General features: G+C 47.5%; 1 protein-coding gene across 4 annotated transcripts in view; it reads left to right on the top strand.

Moving 5' to 3' along the window:
- C7H1orf226 (chromosome 7 C1orf226 homolog) overlaps window positions 1–17122 on the top strand; it is a 343498-nt gene that overhangs the window by 87211 nt on the left and 239165 nt on the right. For 2 of the 4 annotated variants that reach the window (XM_008264164.4, XM_051857177.2), the window contains exon 2: window positions 7527–7598. In XM_008264164.4, coding sequence (XP_008262386.2) covers window positions 7527–7598 — 72 coding nt within the window. Of the gene's footprint in view, window positions 1–7526; window positions 7599–17122 lie in introns of those variants that run through there. The other 2 variants (XM_051857180.2, XM_051857179.2) reach the window with 1 other exon arrangement.

Genomic DNA, 17122 nt, shown 5'->3' with positions numbered 1-17122 from the left:
GTTGCTTTTGGGTTTGAAGTCCCCTGCTTCTATGGTTGTGCGTTTCTAGAGGGTATGAGGGCAGAGGATGGGTTAAGGACTCATTCAGATGAGCACATCACACCTGGTGATTTGCAGGCTACCAGATCTCTTCATGCTTGTGTGTGTTTTGGAGCGAGGACAGGACGCAAGGAGTGACAGGGTGACAGAATAGAAGCCGTATCTGCTTTGGGACCCCCGAGAGAGAGAGTTGGGAAGAATGCAGGGCAGGCTCCTGGACTAGAAGCTGGGAGCTTGGGGGAGAACTGGCACCCTTCTCGGCCGTCTGTTAGCTGCTTCGGGTCTCACTGTCCTCCTCTGTGCAGGAGGGGGTCACTCCTGAGTCTCACGTGGCTGGTGCTGTGGGCTGAGGCTGTAGAACTGTGCGGCTTTCAGAGAGGAGCTGTGAGCTGGGAATGAGAGACCTGTTCATTATGCCGTTGATGGGGGCCTTGTCCTCCCTGGGGCCCTGCCTGCACTGGTCAGCCAGTGGCTTCTGATAGACTCAGGGCACATGATCCTGCTGTCATAGAGTGTTTTCTTCTGCTTAATGGCATTGAACTTGACTGCTCTTAAATCCCGAGGTAGGCAGCAGCCACAGTGCCCACTCAGGTAGTTCCTTGTTTTTCTAGTTGCACCTTTCTGTTCGGCTCCTTTGAGTCTTCTGTGTTCTGTGCACCTTGGGGGCTACCCAAGGACCTGGCTGGTGTTTCCACATGAGTTTGGGGCCTCCCTCTTGGTGACTCCTTCCTGCCCAGGATTTCTGCCCCACTTCCCAAGCTCCTCTGCATGTCCAGCTGCCCACACTGCGGTGAACTTTTCCACCTGAGCTCCAGGCAGCTGACTGCCCTGTGGGGTTGTGCTGCCAGGTGAAAACCTGCACAAACCCAGGTCTCACTGGGTGGAGTTCCCTTCTCTTGGAGAGGCGATCACCTGCCAATCTTGACCTGATTTTGATGTCTCCAGGACCTTCAGACTTCTGACTTAGTTTAATTATTAGACTTTTTTCTTTGGAGCAGTTTCAGGTTTACAAAAAAATTGTATGGCAAGTTCAGAAGGTTCCCATACCCCATCACAATTTCCCTTATTAATATCTTTCATTAGTGTGGCTCGTTTGTTGAATCTGATGAGTGAGTACTGATATATTATTAACTAGTGCCTATAGTTCATGACATGGGTCACTTTTTGTGTTTTGCATTCCATGAAAGTTATATTTCTATATCTTTTTAAGAAATTTGAAAGGCAGAGAGAGACAATTATGTACACACACACACAGAGAAAGAGAGAGAGATATTAATCTTCTATCTTGATTTACTTCCCAAATGAATGCAACAGCTAGGGCTGGGCCAGGCCAAAGCCAAGAGCCAAGAACTCAATCTGGTTTCCCATGTGGATGGCAGGAACCCTAGTACTTGAGCCATCACCTGTTGCCTCCCAGGGTGCATTAGCAGGAAGGTGGATCAGAGGCAGAGGAGGAGCTGTGACCCCAGTCAAGGCACTCTGGCATGGGATGTGGGCATCCCAAGTGGTGACTTAACCACTGTACCAAATGCCTTAGTGTACCACCATCTCTGTTTCTCTGTGTCTTGTTCAGAGTTCATATTTGCTATCTGTAGGAGGTTTACTCTGATAACAGCTACTCTAGGCTTATCAGAAGCAGAATCATCTGATGCACTTATTTGTGATTGCTGTCCACAGTTTCACCTTGTCTCTGGAAACACTTGACAGAAGCATAATGAATAAGGCAAATTTCCAGAGGAACATGATGGCGGGAGGTCTAAGTCTATGGGTGTTGATTATATTACATTGGTGAATGTTTCAAGCTGTTTTGCTTTTATTGCTTTTTGTATTACAATTCATGCACCAGGAGACACTACAGTTTATCATGGTCTTCAGAAGTTAATCTCCACAAAATGGGCTGGAAGCAAGGCAATCCAAACACTACATGAGATATTAGCTGCCACGGTCTGGGTATTGTTTGGGTGTCCCTCAGAGTCCCGTGTATCGAGGGCTTGGTTTCCAAAACGTTGTCTTTATGATACTAAAGGTGGAAGTTTCATCCAGTGATGGTGTTTGCAGGTGGGCCTTTGGGAACTGATTGGGTTCTGTTAGGATGTTAGGGTGGCGTCCCCAGGCTGGAATGATGGGTGGTTTGTGAGGAGAGAGATAGACAGGTAAGTCCCCCCTCTTCCCACCTGAGGCTCTGTGTCATCCTGGAACTCTGTGAGCAGGAACGCCATCACCAGATGCAGAGCTGGTGAAGCTGCCCAGTCTTGGGCTGTGACCACCAGAATAGCTGAAATAAGCCTCCTTCCTTCCTAAGTGGCTTGATTAGGTATTTCATTGTAGTGATGAAAATCTGGCAAATACACAAACTAGTGCTGAGACTGAGGCTGTCCACAGACTTGTAATATCTGAAGTCCTTTGGTTAATTTTGTATGCCATTAATATCTGCTTACCCAGAAGATAAAGCCACAAACAAAACACATAGTCTCATATTTTGATACTTATGCATTTTGCATCTTCCTTATTGTATTTTTTTCTTTCTAGATGTTAATGAAAAAAATTAGCCTTGGTATTTTTTTTTTAATTCCTTTGCCTTGTTGCCCCCTTCAGCTCTATGAGAGACATTCTGAATACAGGCCCTGAATTATGTCTTTTTTTTTTTACAGGCAGAGTGGACAGTGAGAGGGACAGACAGAGAGAAAGGTCTTCCTTTTACCGTTGGTTCACTCTCCAATGGCCGCCGCGGCCAGCGCACTGCGCTGATCCGAAGGCAGGAGCCAGGTGCTTCTCCTGGTCTCCCATGTGTGTGCAGGGCCCAAGGACTTGGGCCATCCTCCACTGCACTCCCTGGCCACAGCAGAGAGCTGGCCTGGAAGAAGGGCAACCGGGATAGAATCCGGTGCCCCGACCGGGACTAGAACCTGGTGTGCCGGCGCCACAAGGCGGAGGATTAGCCTGTTGAGCCACGGCGCCAGCCTGAATTATGTCTTAAAGCAGGAATTCCTCCAAGGTGGCTATGGAAGTCCAACAGAATGCCAGGTGGTTAAAAATTCACCAACAGGGAGACTTAGTGTACCACCATCTCTTGGTAAGCCAGGAATTGCTTGTGCTACTACTGTAGGAGCGTTTGGCTCAGATTCATTGCAGTTACTTGGATAAAAGGCAGATGTGTTTATAGAACCCCAACAGGACTATACAGCTGGAGGAAGCAAGCTAATGCCACCAATGCTGGGGCACCAGGCAGCAATTCAGGACTCAGCTCTGGCCCCTGGTCCCTATTCTGAGTAGACATTCTCCCATGAGTACTGGGGGTAACTATGCACTTGTTCTTGGAGGATTGCCGCTGGTCATAAACCACCCATGAGCCTGGACCTGTGGTAGTTGGCCAGTGTTGGGTGCAGTATATATTTAGCCATGTGTTGGTGCTGTAAAGCGGAATTGTAGGGAGATGGGAGTCCTCTATGTAGGCATCTCTCATTTCCTGGGGCTGAGCAAGTGGGGAGGGTGAAGATGAAGCAGGGATCTGTAGAGTCACGGATGTTGGAGGCACTGGGGAGGGTGGGTAGAAGAGGAGGGTTCTGTGCACAGGAAGCCATGTGGAGAAGCCCTGGAATGTGAGATGATGTGCTGTGACTGAGGAACTCCCCAGTAACGGGAGAAGTCATTGGTGTGAGGTGAAGCTGGACCATGCTGGCTATGTAGGCCTTGCTGGGGGTATTGATAACCGTCTTTAGAGAAGATGGATACAAACTTGGGGGGTTCTCAAGCAAGGCAATAAAATGATCTGATTTGAATTTTAAAGAGTTTGGGGGGTGGAGGGTGGGGCAGTGACAAAACCAGTGAGAAGGTCATCTGTGGATTCAGTAAGAGAAGGTTTTCTGGGATCAGGTGTGGCAGTGTAGACAGAGGTGAGAGGGTGAGAATTGAAAGGTGGTACTTACTGATTAGCTATGATGGATAAAGGAGAAGCCCCTTTGAGTATGACTTCCAGGGTTCAGGCCTGAATGACTGATGGATTCCTGGGGGCTGTTAATCAGGATGAGGAGGGCTAGGGAGGAACGTGAGGTGGGGAATGAAGAGGAAGAAAAGCATGAGTTTCTATTTGGGGAACAATTCAATTCCCAAGCATCAGGACAAACCTCCTTAGTTGTCCTAGGTACCCTTGGAGACCAGTGTCCTGCAGAAGGGGCAGTAAAGGAAGTGCCATTTCTGAGTGGCAACCTCTCGTCATCATTAGCCTTGGCAAACAGGGGATTGGCTTGGGTTGGTCACTGGAGGAAGGTTGTTGGCTCCCAGGCCTGAACTGCATCACTCCTATGAGCTGACTTCTCACTGGGAGCCATCTGAGGAATGATGGTGAGCTTGGCCACTGAGGTTGAGCTGGGTAAGGACCACCTTTCTCTGAGTGGGTCTGGTCTCAGACTATCTCACTCTTGGTGTGTGTGAGAGGCTCCAGGCAGACTGAGGTTAGTGTGAAGGTGGTAATGGTTCCTTGGTGAGAAGCTCTTTCTTTTAGTGGCATGGTAGAAAGTTGCTATTCTCTTCCCAAGGCCTCTGGTTTTGCCTGAGGTGTAGGCTCTCCAACCCTTGCTGGGCTTCCCTGGCATTTCTATTCTCTTTGTGATTCATGTCATTAGTGTGGATGTTTAGCTTTTGTCTGGGAGCTTTTGCCTGAATCCTGCTTTGTGTATCCCTGTGGTCCCTTTGCCTGAGCCTCAGGTGCAGCTCTAGTGGAGTTGGGTTACCATGGTGGATACATTCTCAGAAAGGCAGAGCAGTGGTTTCTTCACATGATTGGGAGGGAAGAAAGGCAGGGAGAGTGAGCGAGTGTGTGGTGTGGGTGTGATGTGTTAGTGGGTGTGTGGGGCAAGGGAACACACATGCCCTGCTGTGTGTGTGTGGGGGGGGGTATGGGGCTGACAGAGTGAAGTAGGCACTCATGGGGTGATGAAGATGTTGCCTGTGTCAGTGTAGCTTCTTCACATGCAGAATTCTGCCCTCCTTGCTAGGAAACCCTGGCCAAGGCTAGAAAGCTGCCACCCCTCACCCTCCAGCATATCGTGTTGCACCTGTCCTGCTGCACTCCGATTTTTCTGCTGCTCCGGCATTCTCAGGCCAGGCATACCCTCCCTGAGGAGGGAGAGATGGGGTAGGGTGGTGGCCTAGCAGGGGTCAGTGTGGGAGGACTGTGGAGGCACACAAGCTCTTGTGTAACTGGTGACCTTGCTTGGTCCTGAGGTCCTGATGGCTGAGATGTGAGCCCCTGAAGCTTGTGTTCCCAACCGCACCAAGTCAGCACAGGAGCCAGCAGCCATGCAGCATCTAAGAAAAGGCATGTAGAAACTGCCCTTTGGCTGGAGGCCTTTTGAGGATGGGTTGTCACCATCCAGGCCTCACACCATTCCCGACTGTGTGTGTATCACCAACATAGGGACAGGGTATGCAGCCTCAGCAGAGCTCAGCATAGAACAATGCCAGCCACAGTTAACTCTGCCCACACTGTCAGATCTCTGTGGCTTCGTCCACCACTGCAAGATGCAGTAGCTATGTCACCTCTCCCTTGCTGGTCTTGGAAATGCAGGAAATACCTTTCCTGAACAGGTGCTTGTTCAGCTTTTATCTTTTCTTATTCGTATGGTTTTTGCTTGGCTGAACCTTCAAATTATTCTGGGGCTGTTAATTTCTGAGATCTTTTGGGCTGTTTTATATTATGTATGTGTAAAAAAAGAAAAGCCAAATCCCAGTGGGTCAGTGTGTACTAGGGTGGGGTACATGAAGGGGTTAATATCATATGTACATAATAAATGTTGCATTGTCCTTCCCTTTTCTTGTTTGATTGTTATAAAGAATGGCATCTATGGAGTATCTGTAGTTTTGACCCCGCATCCTCACTTCTAGGAGCCAACCTAAAGAACGAGCTGGATGAGCTCAGTGGTATGGGTGAGGTTGCTCCTGGATGCGTTAACAGTGGCATAACCTTAGGTGGTCATGTTAAGCCTCTGCCTACAATGCCAGCATCCCACTGGGTGCCGGTTTGAGATCTTGCTGCTCTACATCTGATCCAGCTCCCTGCTAATGCACCTGGAAAAGTAGCAGAGGATGACCCAAGTGCTTGTGCTCCTACACCCATGTGGGAGACACAGAAGAAGTTCCTAGCTCCTGGCTTTATCCTAGTTCAGTCCTGGCAATTGCAGCAGCCATTTGGGGAGTGAACCAGCAGATGGAAGATTGATCTCTCTTCCGGTCTCTCCTCTATAACTCAGTCTTTCAAGTAAATAAAAAATAAATCTTAAAAATGTGGTCATAGGCAGAAGAACCATTGAATGCTATGTGATAGGGAAATGCATACAATGGCAGGGAAAGGTGCCCAGGTCATACTTAAAGTTTAAAAACCAAATTGCAGAGACGTTTAAGTAATATGAACCTTTTTACATTTGTGTCTGTGAATATATGTTCCTCAGTACATAGGGAGCTAAGCATCCAACTGTTGAGAGTGAGGACTTCCTTCTTTTATGCTGCATGTTTCTGCATTGTTTGAATAGTTTACAGCAAGAAAGTGTGCATATATTAAACATTAACACACCTATACTTTGGCTTGGAAAATAACTTGGGGATATAATCAGGTTAAAGTTTTTTTTTTTTTTAAATATTAATCCATTTTCTTTACTCCAATCAAGAACTCACTCAAATGTGTATGATTTCCAAAACATCTAAACATCTGGGGCTATCTCGGTGAAGTTCCATTAATTGAAAAAAAAGTATGTATATTTTTGAGTGCATTAGTGTTTATAAATCACTTTTGTATAAGAGATTTTATCTTCCCTGAAATTCCACTTTATGCATGCTAAAATTCTAGGGCAATGAAAGGCAGAGCGCCTTGCTGTAAAGATATTGGAGGGAAAGTCCTCACATTGGGGACTTTCGGGTTTGGAAGCCTGCTTGGCTAAACACCGTGCTCTGCTGCACCTCTGAGTAAGACCAGGGGGAAAAAGGAAGCAATAATTTCTGGTTAAGTTGGTTTTTATAAACTTAGGAATAGCCTCCAAACAAAACACCTGCTTCCCCTCCCCCCCCCACCCAAAGATTTATTTATTTGAAAGGCAGAGATTTAATTCCCAAATGTCTATAAGAGCTGGAGCTGCTCCAGGCAGAAGTCAGGAGCCTGGAACTCCATCTGGGTCTCCCACATGGGTGGTAGGGACCAAAGAACTTGGGCCATTCTCCACTGCTTTCCCAGGTGCACTAGCAGGGAGCTGGATTGGAAATAGAGCAGCTGGGTCTTAAACCGGTGCTCATATAGGATGCCGGTGTTGCAGGCAGCAGCTTTACCTGCCGCGCCACAACATCGACCCCACAAAACACCTGCCTGGCTCTTCAGTTTCTCATCTATAAAATGGGCAGAGGGGCTAGGTGATGTCCAAAGGCCCTTCCACTGCTAACATTCTGTGATTTGGGACATTCGCCATCCCTCTTTTCACTAAGTGTTTGCTTCTTCTCCACAGTACGTAGGAAGCCTGGATGTGCCAAGGCCCAACAGCAGGGTGGAGATCGTGGCCGCCATGCGCCGGATACGGGTGAGTGGCCGGAGGTGGGTTGTGTGGAGCTGGGATTCAGCACCTTAGTGCTGGCCCTTTTACATGGTGCTGGAGGTGCCGAATGGGTGGGTGCATCCCTTCTCCCTGTGTCATCTGGGGAGCTCTTCTGAGTGGGGTGGTAGATCTTGATAAAAGGCCAAAGTTAGAATGAACATGATGTCTGGAGGGATAGTATCTCCCTCTCTTGTAGCCCGAAGCTCTTCCAATAGAGACACCTATTATCCTGTAGCTGTGAGATGACTGGCCTAGTAGTGGAAGAGAATGGTGAAGTATCATTATTATGCAAAGATTTTAGGGCAAAGCCTTGGGAATTATCTGGTGGTTGGCTTAAAAACATTCAAAAAGGGCAACTTGCTATGGTATGGAATGTGAGACTGAGTTGAATTTTTAGGATTAAATGTGGGATTTCTGCCAAATCTCCTTGTCATCTGCTTTAGCTCTGGGAGTGTGTGCATTCCCTTCTGCTATTCTGTGTACTCTAAGAGGGCTTGGTCAACATTCCAGCCTGTTGCTGTCCAACTCGGATGTGCAGAGCAGAGACAGAACAAGAATTAAACTACCTTCTGAGTACTGTGAAGGAATTTGTCCATGTCCTCTTCCCTGGAGCAGAAGAAATTACCCTAGACTTGTGCATGTCAGGGGCATGTTTAGGACTAGCCACATGGATTTTGATGGTGTTTTTAGCGAGAATTGGTGATGGAAGGGGCTGGATCGATCATCCCTGGAAGCAGCCTCGTTTGGGCGATTGTCCTTTATGTGTGTTAGGATAGCTACTCATGTAAGCAGAAAATGTGGGACCCAGGCTGGAGCTTCATTTTGATTTGTTGGTTTTCTTTCAGCCAATTCATCTGATCAACAGACATCTTAACTCAGGGACAGCAGGGCTGGGGAGGAAATTAGCGTGTTTGCTGCCGTTTCTTATAGCAGCTCATCAGCTTGATAAAATTATCTTTTCACTGACTCAATCCTCCTAGTCTTTCAGCATTTTTTAATTGAATTTATTGAGATGACTGTTAATTACAGTCATACTATACTTCATGGACATAATAAGTAGCTTTCAAGTACTTTTTTTAAAAAATAGTTATTTATTTGAAAGGCATATTAGCAAGGAGAGGAGGTAAGGAATGAGAGAAAGAGAAAGAGAGATCTTCCATCTGCTGGTTCACTCCCCAAATGGTGGCCACAGCCAGGTCTGAGCCAAGTCAAAGCCAGGAGCCAGGAACTCATCCAGGTCTCCTACATGAGTGGCAGGGACTCAAGCATTCTGGGCCATCTTCTGCCTTCCCAGGCACATTACCAGAAAGCTGAATTGGATGCATAGCAGCCAGGACTGGAACCAGCACTCTGATATGGGATGGGGGCATTGCAGGTGGTGGATCAACCCACTGTACTTCAATGCCATCCCCCAAAGCACTGCCACATGAGTTATTTTACTTAGTGTCTCTAGCAATCTGTGGAGTGGGGAATAGTGTTAGCCTCCTTTTCTAGATGAAGCTGAGGCTTGGGGAGCTGCAGTGAGGTATCGCATGGGTCTAGGAAAGGGAAGACATGTGTCCCGAGTGTGTTTTCTGCTTGGTCTCATGAGAACATGGAAATTGCATCACCTCCTTGGCTGCAGGCTCGGCATTCAGTATTTCCAGGCCTCTTCTGCTCCTTTGCCTTCTAGCTCAGGGGGAAAACCCAGAGGCCATGGCTGGGGAGTACTTTGGGGTGTTACCATTGTTGGGAAGGGCTTCAGCTCTTACCGTAGTTGTCATTGTTGCTGCCGTGAATGAAGGGCTGGACCTGGAGCTGGCCTGTCCTTGGGGTTTTCATCGAGAAAGAACTGCACTTTTGTTGTTCATGTTTGACCAAGGGACAGGCTATATGTTGTTGCTAATATCATTATCATTGGCCGGCGCCGTGGCTCACTTGGCTAATCCTCTGCCTGCGGTGCCGGCACCCTGGGGTTCTAGTCCCGGTTGGGGTGCCAGATTCTGTCTCGGTTGCTCCTCTTCCAGTCCAGCTCTCTGCTGTGGCCCAGGAAGGCAGTGGAGGATGGCCCAAGTGCTTGGGCCCTGCACCCGCATGGGAGACCAGGAGGAAGCACCTGGCTCCTGGCTTCAGATCGGCGCAGTGCCAGCTGTAGTGGCCATTAGGGGAGTGAACCAATGGAAGGAAGACCTTTCTCTCTGTCTCTCTCTCACTGTCTATAACTCTACCTGTCAAATAAAAAAAAATCACTATCATTATGAAAGTGATATCTCTATAACAGAAGCTAGCACTAGTAATGATTGTTTATATCTCAGGTGCTTTGTTAGGCTTTTTAATATTGATGTGATATTTTATGATTTATTATTAACAACTACACCAGATGAGGTAAGGATATTATTACATTTTATAGACAAGGATATAGAACCATGGACAGGTTAACTGGTAGAGTTGTGATTCATACTTAAGGCTGTGCAGCCCTGTTTGTCACCCTGCAGAAGGCTCTTTGTGATGCTCATGAGTTGTGGCCCCAGTTGAGAACCAAAAAAATAGGACATGACCCCTTCCCAGGAAGGGAGCCAGTGGCAGGAACACAACCCTTGCAATGAACAGAGGTGCAGGGAAATGTCCCTGGAAGTGGGGAAGGCTGAGCGTAGCGTTGGGCTGGCTGGTCATGGGATCTGGAGGGATTTGGGGCTGCCAGCCCTTGGGGCCCATGTGGCTCTTCCTGCAGTCCTCTTTCTGTGAGCTGCTTAATGAGCAGCTCATTAAATTGGAGAGAGAAATTACTTGGCCAGCAAGTTGTTTGGTCTGGGTGTCCAGTCACTTGTTTAGACTGGGCACCATTAATAGCAAGGGCTCTGATTGTGTGTTTTACCCCAAGCTGCACAATTCACTGCTAGGTCCAGACGGCTATTTTCTTTTCTTCTTTCCCTTGCAGAAGCTGTTTTGGCTGTAATTACAGCTGTCAAGAACTAGGGCATGGGATCTCTATGTAAAGAACTATTCTTGACTTTGTCCTTTTGTGTTGAACGGTGCCAGGCTAACATGGGGCCGGACACGGCAAGCTGTGGTTGCTGGGTGCTCTCCTGGCTTCAGAAGACACAGGCTTCACAGCTGGGCCAGTGCAGTGGGCAAGCCTCAGAGAGCAGCAGTTGTGATCTGGATCTCAGGGCCTTACCTGTGTGAGAGGTATAGTGCCTTCCCAAGCATCTTGGATGTGAATCTCTCCCTGACCCTCTCTGGAGCAGTGCACAAGACAGTTGCTGGGCAGTGAGAACTGCTCCAGTTCCCAGGGAGGAAGCTCTAGCTCCGTTAGCTTCCTCCCCCTCCCTAATGCTGAACATAGTTGTCCATGCACCTGTCTTGTCTATTGTACACTATTAGCACCCTACCGAGGGCTTTTAAGATATTAGCACAGTAGAGAATAAGCACTCAACAAGTATCTGATGAGTGAATAAACAAGTACACACACTGACAGCAGACATGGGTGGTGACCAGTCTTCTCCGTTTTTCATGGAGTGGAGGGATCTGCTGGGGGCATGCACAGTTGTCCTTTAAGCTGAGGCTGAAGCAGGTGTATGCATTCCTGCTTCTGCCCGGTCTCTCCCTCCCACTATGTGGACTCTGAACCACGTGTTTTGGACTTTGTTGATTTCCCTCCTTCTTGGTATTCTTTCTGAATTTATAATCTCTCTCTTAGGTATCTTTTTCTTTTTTATTTGACAGGTAGAGTTACAGACAGTGAGAGAGAGAGAGAGAGACAGAGAGAAAGTTCTTCCTTCTGTTGGTTCACTCCCCAAATGGCTGCCACGGCTGGTGCTGAGCTGATCTGAAGTTAGGAGCCAGGTGCTTCCTCCTGGGCTCCCATGCGGGTGCAGGAGCCCAAGCACCTGGTCCATCCTCTGCTGCCCTCCCGGGCCACAGCAGAGAGCTGGACTGGAAGAGGAGCAACCGGGACTAGAACCCGGCACCCATATGGGATGACAGCGCCACAGCTGGAGGATTAACCAAGTGAGCCATGGCGCCAGCCTGGCATCTTTTTCTTTTTAAATAAGCTTTCAGGGTTTTTTAATGGCAGTTAAAAACACATATCATGAAGTTTAACTGTTTGAAATGTACAGTCCAGTAGTAGCAAGCATATTCTCACAGTTGTCCTCAGATCTCTAGAACTGAAACAGTACCCACTGAACACAGTTCCTTCTCTTGCCCCCAGCTCCTGGTACTTAACTTTCTGTGTTAAGTCCAGGGTAGCCTGACTCTGCTGCTTGCTGGGGGCTCCTGGTTGAAGGTGAAGGGGGGCAATGGTGCTTACATTAGGCACTGGCATTGCATCATGAGGTCTGCTGTGTGAATTAGTGAGTCCAGCAGCCACATACTTGGTATGACTTGTGTTTCCTTTGTTCCCAAATATTAGCACTTCTTAGCTTCCATGGGAAGGGAGCACTGTGTAATCAAAAGAGCTTGCAATGAGGAATGAGTGAGATAGGGCTGAAGTCTTCTCCTTGACTTAATGTGTAACCTTGGCAAGACATCCAGCTGCCATTAAATCTGACTTCCCTCATTTTTAAAAAGGAGGGCATGACGCTTCTTGTTCCGTCTCTCTGGTGCTATTGTTGAATCTGGGATAATGCGTGGACAAATGCTTTACAAACCATAAAGGGCTATTTATATTCATTGGTATCATTCTTATACCTTCCTTTGGGTTTCAAAGCATTTCATAAATGTAGATAAATACCCAGAGAGATAGTGAGCTGCTCATCTAGCTCCTTTTAATAGCCAGTGTCTTTTTCCAGGTTTCAGTGCAAACATCTTTTCCTTGGAGAGGTCTTTCCTTGACTAGGTCACCTTGTCCTCTCGTGTTCCTGCAGTGCCACGGCACCCTCTTTGTAGCACTGGTGGCACGGGGCCCATCTGTGCTCAGTAATTTGTTGAGTAACTGAGAAAATTAATCTTAGTTGATAGCCATGCAAGCATAGAGCAGGGAAGCCAGAGAGGCTGCATTTACAGGGTTCTGGAAGGCGGATTGCTGCAATAATATCTGGCCTGCCCACTTCTGTAATTTCGATGACGATTCTCATATGGAGAGAGCCAAGCTGTCAGTTGGAGCTACCTTTCTCCCTCACATTTGCAACCTGTTGGAGTTGCTGGTAGAAAGCCTCAGTTAGGAGAGCAGAGCCATCTCGGTTGGCATTTGGTACTGGAAAGGGGACAGCAGTCCTTGTGGCTGAGGACCAGATTCCTGGCCATTGCAAGAACCAAGGGACGGATACTTGCAGTAGAATGGTGCAGAGCCTGCTGGGGACTGTGTGGCCTGGACACCAGAGGTCACATGCTGGCCACTAGGTGATAGCCAGAGAGGTTTTGTCTCCCATGTGACTCCTCTGGCTCTGGGTTGGGCACACTCTTGGCCATCCTGCCAGTGCTTTTCAAACTGGTTCAGTAGGGCATCAGAATTTCCTATTTAATCATGACTTGATTTCTCCAGGAGTGGTGTTGAGCCATGGCCTTAAACATACTGGGCTGGTGACCAGGAGCTGGCCAGTCTCTCCCTGCTGTTCCCTACCAGTATTGCCAACTTTCTGAGAAATCCCCCCCCCCCCAAAAAAAAGATAACTCAGAACACATAATATGACTCCTGAATACTCTCTTGGGAGAGTGTGAATCACATGCTCTTGAGAGCACATCCCGGGACGGGTGGACCAGTGGCTTCAAGGAGGCAGTGGCGGTGGCTGCTGTTCTGTGTGTGTCCTTCTTCACTGGCTGTGAGCTTCTGCACATGACCTCCTCGTGTGTTCAACCAAGGAAGCCGTTTTTATTGCCCTGAGCAGGCTTTGTCTGAGAGTCACTCCCTCACCTTTTATAATTTTCTCTCCAAGTGGAACTAATGATTCTCTCTTCCCAAGTTCACAGTTGGCAAGCCTGCTTCTGAACAGCTAAGGTATAGCACAAACCCCTTTCTCTCTCGTTGTATTAGCATGGTTCTGTTATTTCACTACGCTGTTAGTGGCTTAATACTACATGTAACAGGATAGGTGTTTGGCTGAGGGATTAAAATGCGTGGGATGTCCATGTGCCTATTGAAGTGACTGAGTTCAAATCCTAGCTCTGCTCCCAATGCCATCTCCATGCTAACGTGCTCCCTGGGAGACAGCAGGTGACGGCTCAAGTACTTGGATCCTGCCACCCACTGGGGAGACCTGGATTCAGTTCCTGCCTTTGGCCTGGCCCAACCCCAGCCACTGTGGGCATTTTGGGAGTGAATCAGCAGATGGGAGCTCTTGGTCTGTCTTGTCTCTCCATCTGTCTGCCTCTCAGATAAAGTAATTTTTACAAAAAGCCCAGACGTCTTTGTTTGACTGTTCTGGAGGTCAGAAGCCTGAAATGGGGCTAAAATCAAGGAGTTGGCAGGGCTGCTCTCCTGCTGGAGGACAGTCTGCTCGTTTGCTTGTCCAGCTTCTGGAGGTTGCCTGGATTCTTGGACTCCTGGCCTCTTTCCATCTTCCAAGCCAGCAATTGTGCCGCTCTGACCTTGCTTCTAGTCATCACATCTTGGAGGGAGTCTCCTGCCTCCTCCTCTCACTTACATGGGCCTTTGTGATTAGATTGCTCCCCTGCTCCCCCTTTTCTTTTATTTATTTATTTATTTTTGACAGGCAGAGTTAGACAGTGAGAGAGACAGAAAGGTCTTCCTTTCCATTGGTTCACCCCACCCCACCCACCCCCATGGCTGCTACGGCTGGCACGCTGCAGCTGGTGCACTGTGCTGATCTGAAGCCAGGAGCCAGGTGCTTCTCCTGGTCTCCCTTGCGGGTGCAGGGCCCAAGCACTTGGGCCATCCTCCACTACACTCCTGGGCCACAGCAGAGAGCTGGACTGGAAGAGGAGCAACCGGGACAGAATCCGGCGCCCCGACTGGGACTAGAACCTGGTGTGCCAGCGCTGCAGGTGGAGGATTAGCCTAGTGAGCTGCGGCCCCGGCCCTGCTCCCCCTTTTCTAACAATCCTGCATAACCTCCCACCCCCGACACACACACTTCTTGAGCCCCTGCAAAGGCCTGTTTGCCGTGGAAGGTAACATGTTCATGGGCTTGGAGATTAGGTCATGGATCTCTATGGGCAGGGCAGTATTTAGCTTACCACAAATGAGATTAGAGAATGTGGCTCCTATCAGGGGGATTGGAAAAATTCTATCCCCTTACTGAAGTGATGTAGTATGGGGATCAGGAAGAACTAAATTCAAGTCCTTTTCCTTCTGCTTGCTAGCTGATTGGACAAATGTCTTAACCCATTGATCTTTATTTAATCATCAGTAGAACTGGGATAATGTCTTCTCAGCAGATCTGTTTGACGTTATATGTGAACATGTGCAAAACACTGAGTGAAGTGCCTGGTGCATGGATTGTGCATCATGGGTTATGGTTCCTTTGCCAGCTTTCTAATTACTCTGTATTGGATGGGGACATAGGGTCAAAAAATAATACATGTTGCCTACCAGACATATAAGCACCTGATAGGTGTTAGCTATTATGAGTAAAGACATTAACTCATCAGGTTTGAGGCCAGCCAGTCTGTAATGAGTGCTACTCCAAGTGGGTTCTGTGGCTTTCTTGGGGTTTAAGGATGTATTGTCAGGAGTCTCAGACCTCTCTGTAAAAATGAACAATTTTCTGTATTCATTGATCCCAATGACGACAAAGTAAAATAAGCCTTTTCTGGACTGTTGGAAAGGCCAAATTATGCCTGAACGTTTGTTTTTATTGTCAACAATTCTGTTTGCTTACTTGTGTCTACCTCTGATGGCAGCAAATACAAGTTGAATATCTCCCCTCCCCAAATCTGAAATGCTTCAAAGTCTGAAACTTTTTGAGCACTAACATGCCACAAGTGGAAAACTCTATACCTGACCCAATTTGATGGATGGTGTCAGTCAGAACCTAGCTGCACTAAATGATTGTGCAAAGCTAACTTTAGACTGTGCGTTTAAGTTACATAAAGCATAAATAAATTTTGTGTTTAGGCTTAGGTCTATTTCCAAAGATTTTGTGTATATGTAAGATTCATAATATACAAATATTTCAAACTCCCAACAATAATTAAAAATTGGAAGCATTTCTGGTCCTAGGCATTTCAGGTAAGGGATATTCAACTTCTAGTTCTTTTAAAATTTTCATGCCCTGTAAGAAAAAAAAAACTAGAAAACTTCTTAATATGTAAATGGATTCTCATAGGGTAGAGGGCACATGACTGTTCTTTGCACAATCATGAATTATGAATTAATATTTGCAGTAGTTGGAATCAAGGAAAGTGGCCGAGAAATGGAGTCAACACCTGGTGCACAGTGCTGTTGGCAGGGCTGATATGTAGCCATACTCCCTAGGGCAGCCGTGTGAATTGCTTGTGGCTGGTGTTTGTTCCGATTATTTGCTGTATCTTTTTGCCTTGTTGGCACCTGTGCCTTCCTGGTTGTCAAAATTCCGTGTCACCCCTGACTGTGCATACATTAGACTTAAAAGAGCTTGGCTAAGGTAGTGACTGTGTATTATGTTGTGAATAGAGATATATTTTAGTTAAAAGGACAAAGTCAAGGTGGGTGTCTGGCCTAGTGGCTAAGTTGCTAGTTAATATGCCCATGTCTCATGTTGGAGTGCCTGGGTTTGAATCCCGCTTCAGCTTCTAATTCTAACTTCTTGCTAATGTGGATTCTAGAAGGCAGCAGTGATGGCTCAAGTAGTAGGGTTCCTACCACCTATGTAGGAGACCTGGACTGAGTTCCTGTGGCTCAGCCCTGGCTGATGTGGGTATTAGAAGAGTGAACTAATGGATAGGATTTTTCTCTGTCTCCTTCCCTCTGTGTTTGTGTGTGGATCTTTGCTTCTCAAATAATAAGAGGGCTGGTATTGTGGTGTAGCGGGTAAAGCTGCTGTCTATACCCTGGCATCCCATATGGGTGCCAGTTTGAATTCCAGCTGCTCCACTTCTGATCCAGCTCCCTGCTAATGGTCTGGGAAAAGCAGTGGAAAATGGCCCAAGTTTTTGGGTTCCTGATATCCATGTGGGAGACCTGGAAGAAGCTTCTAGTTACTTGGCCCAGCCCTGGCTGTTGTAGCCATCTGGGAACTGAACCATCTTCCACTGTCTGTCTCTCCCTCTCTTTCTCTGTAACTCTTCCTTTCAAATAAATAAATAAATAAATAAATCTTTTTTTTTTTAATTTTTTTAGTGATTTATTTATTTATTTGAAAGTCAGAGTTACACAGAGAGAGAAAGAGAGGCAGAGAGAGAAAGAGGTCTTACATCTGCTCGTTCACTCTTCAATTGGCCACCACGGCCAGAGCTGTGCCGATCTGAAGCCAGGAGCTTCTTCCAAGTCTCCCACGTGGGTGCAGGAGCCCAAGGGCTTAGGCCATCTTCCACTGCTTTTCTAGGCCACAGTAGAAAGCTGGATTGGAAGTGGAGCAGCCAGGAATTGAACTGGTGCCCATATGGGATGCTGGCACTGCAGACGGCAGCTTTATCCGCTACACCACAGC

This window comes from Oryctolagus cuniculus, chromosome 7 (genome assembly GCF_964237555.1).
Source record: "Oryctolagus cuniculus chromosome 7, mOryCun1.1, whole genome shotgun sequence".
NCBI lineage: Eukaryota > Metazoa > Chordata > Mammalia > Lagomorpha > Leporidae > Oryctolagus > Oryctolagus cuniculus.
This window is presented reverse-complemented; position numbering and strand designations above follow the sequence as displayed.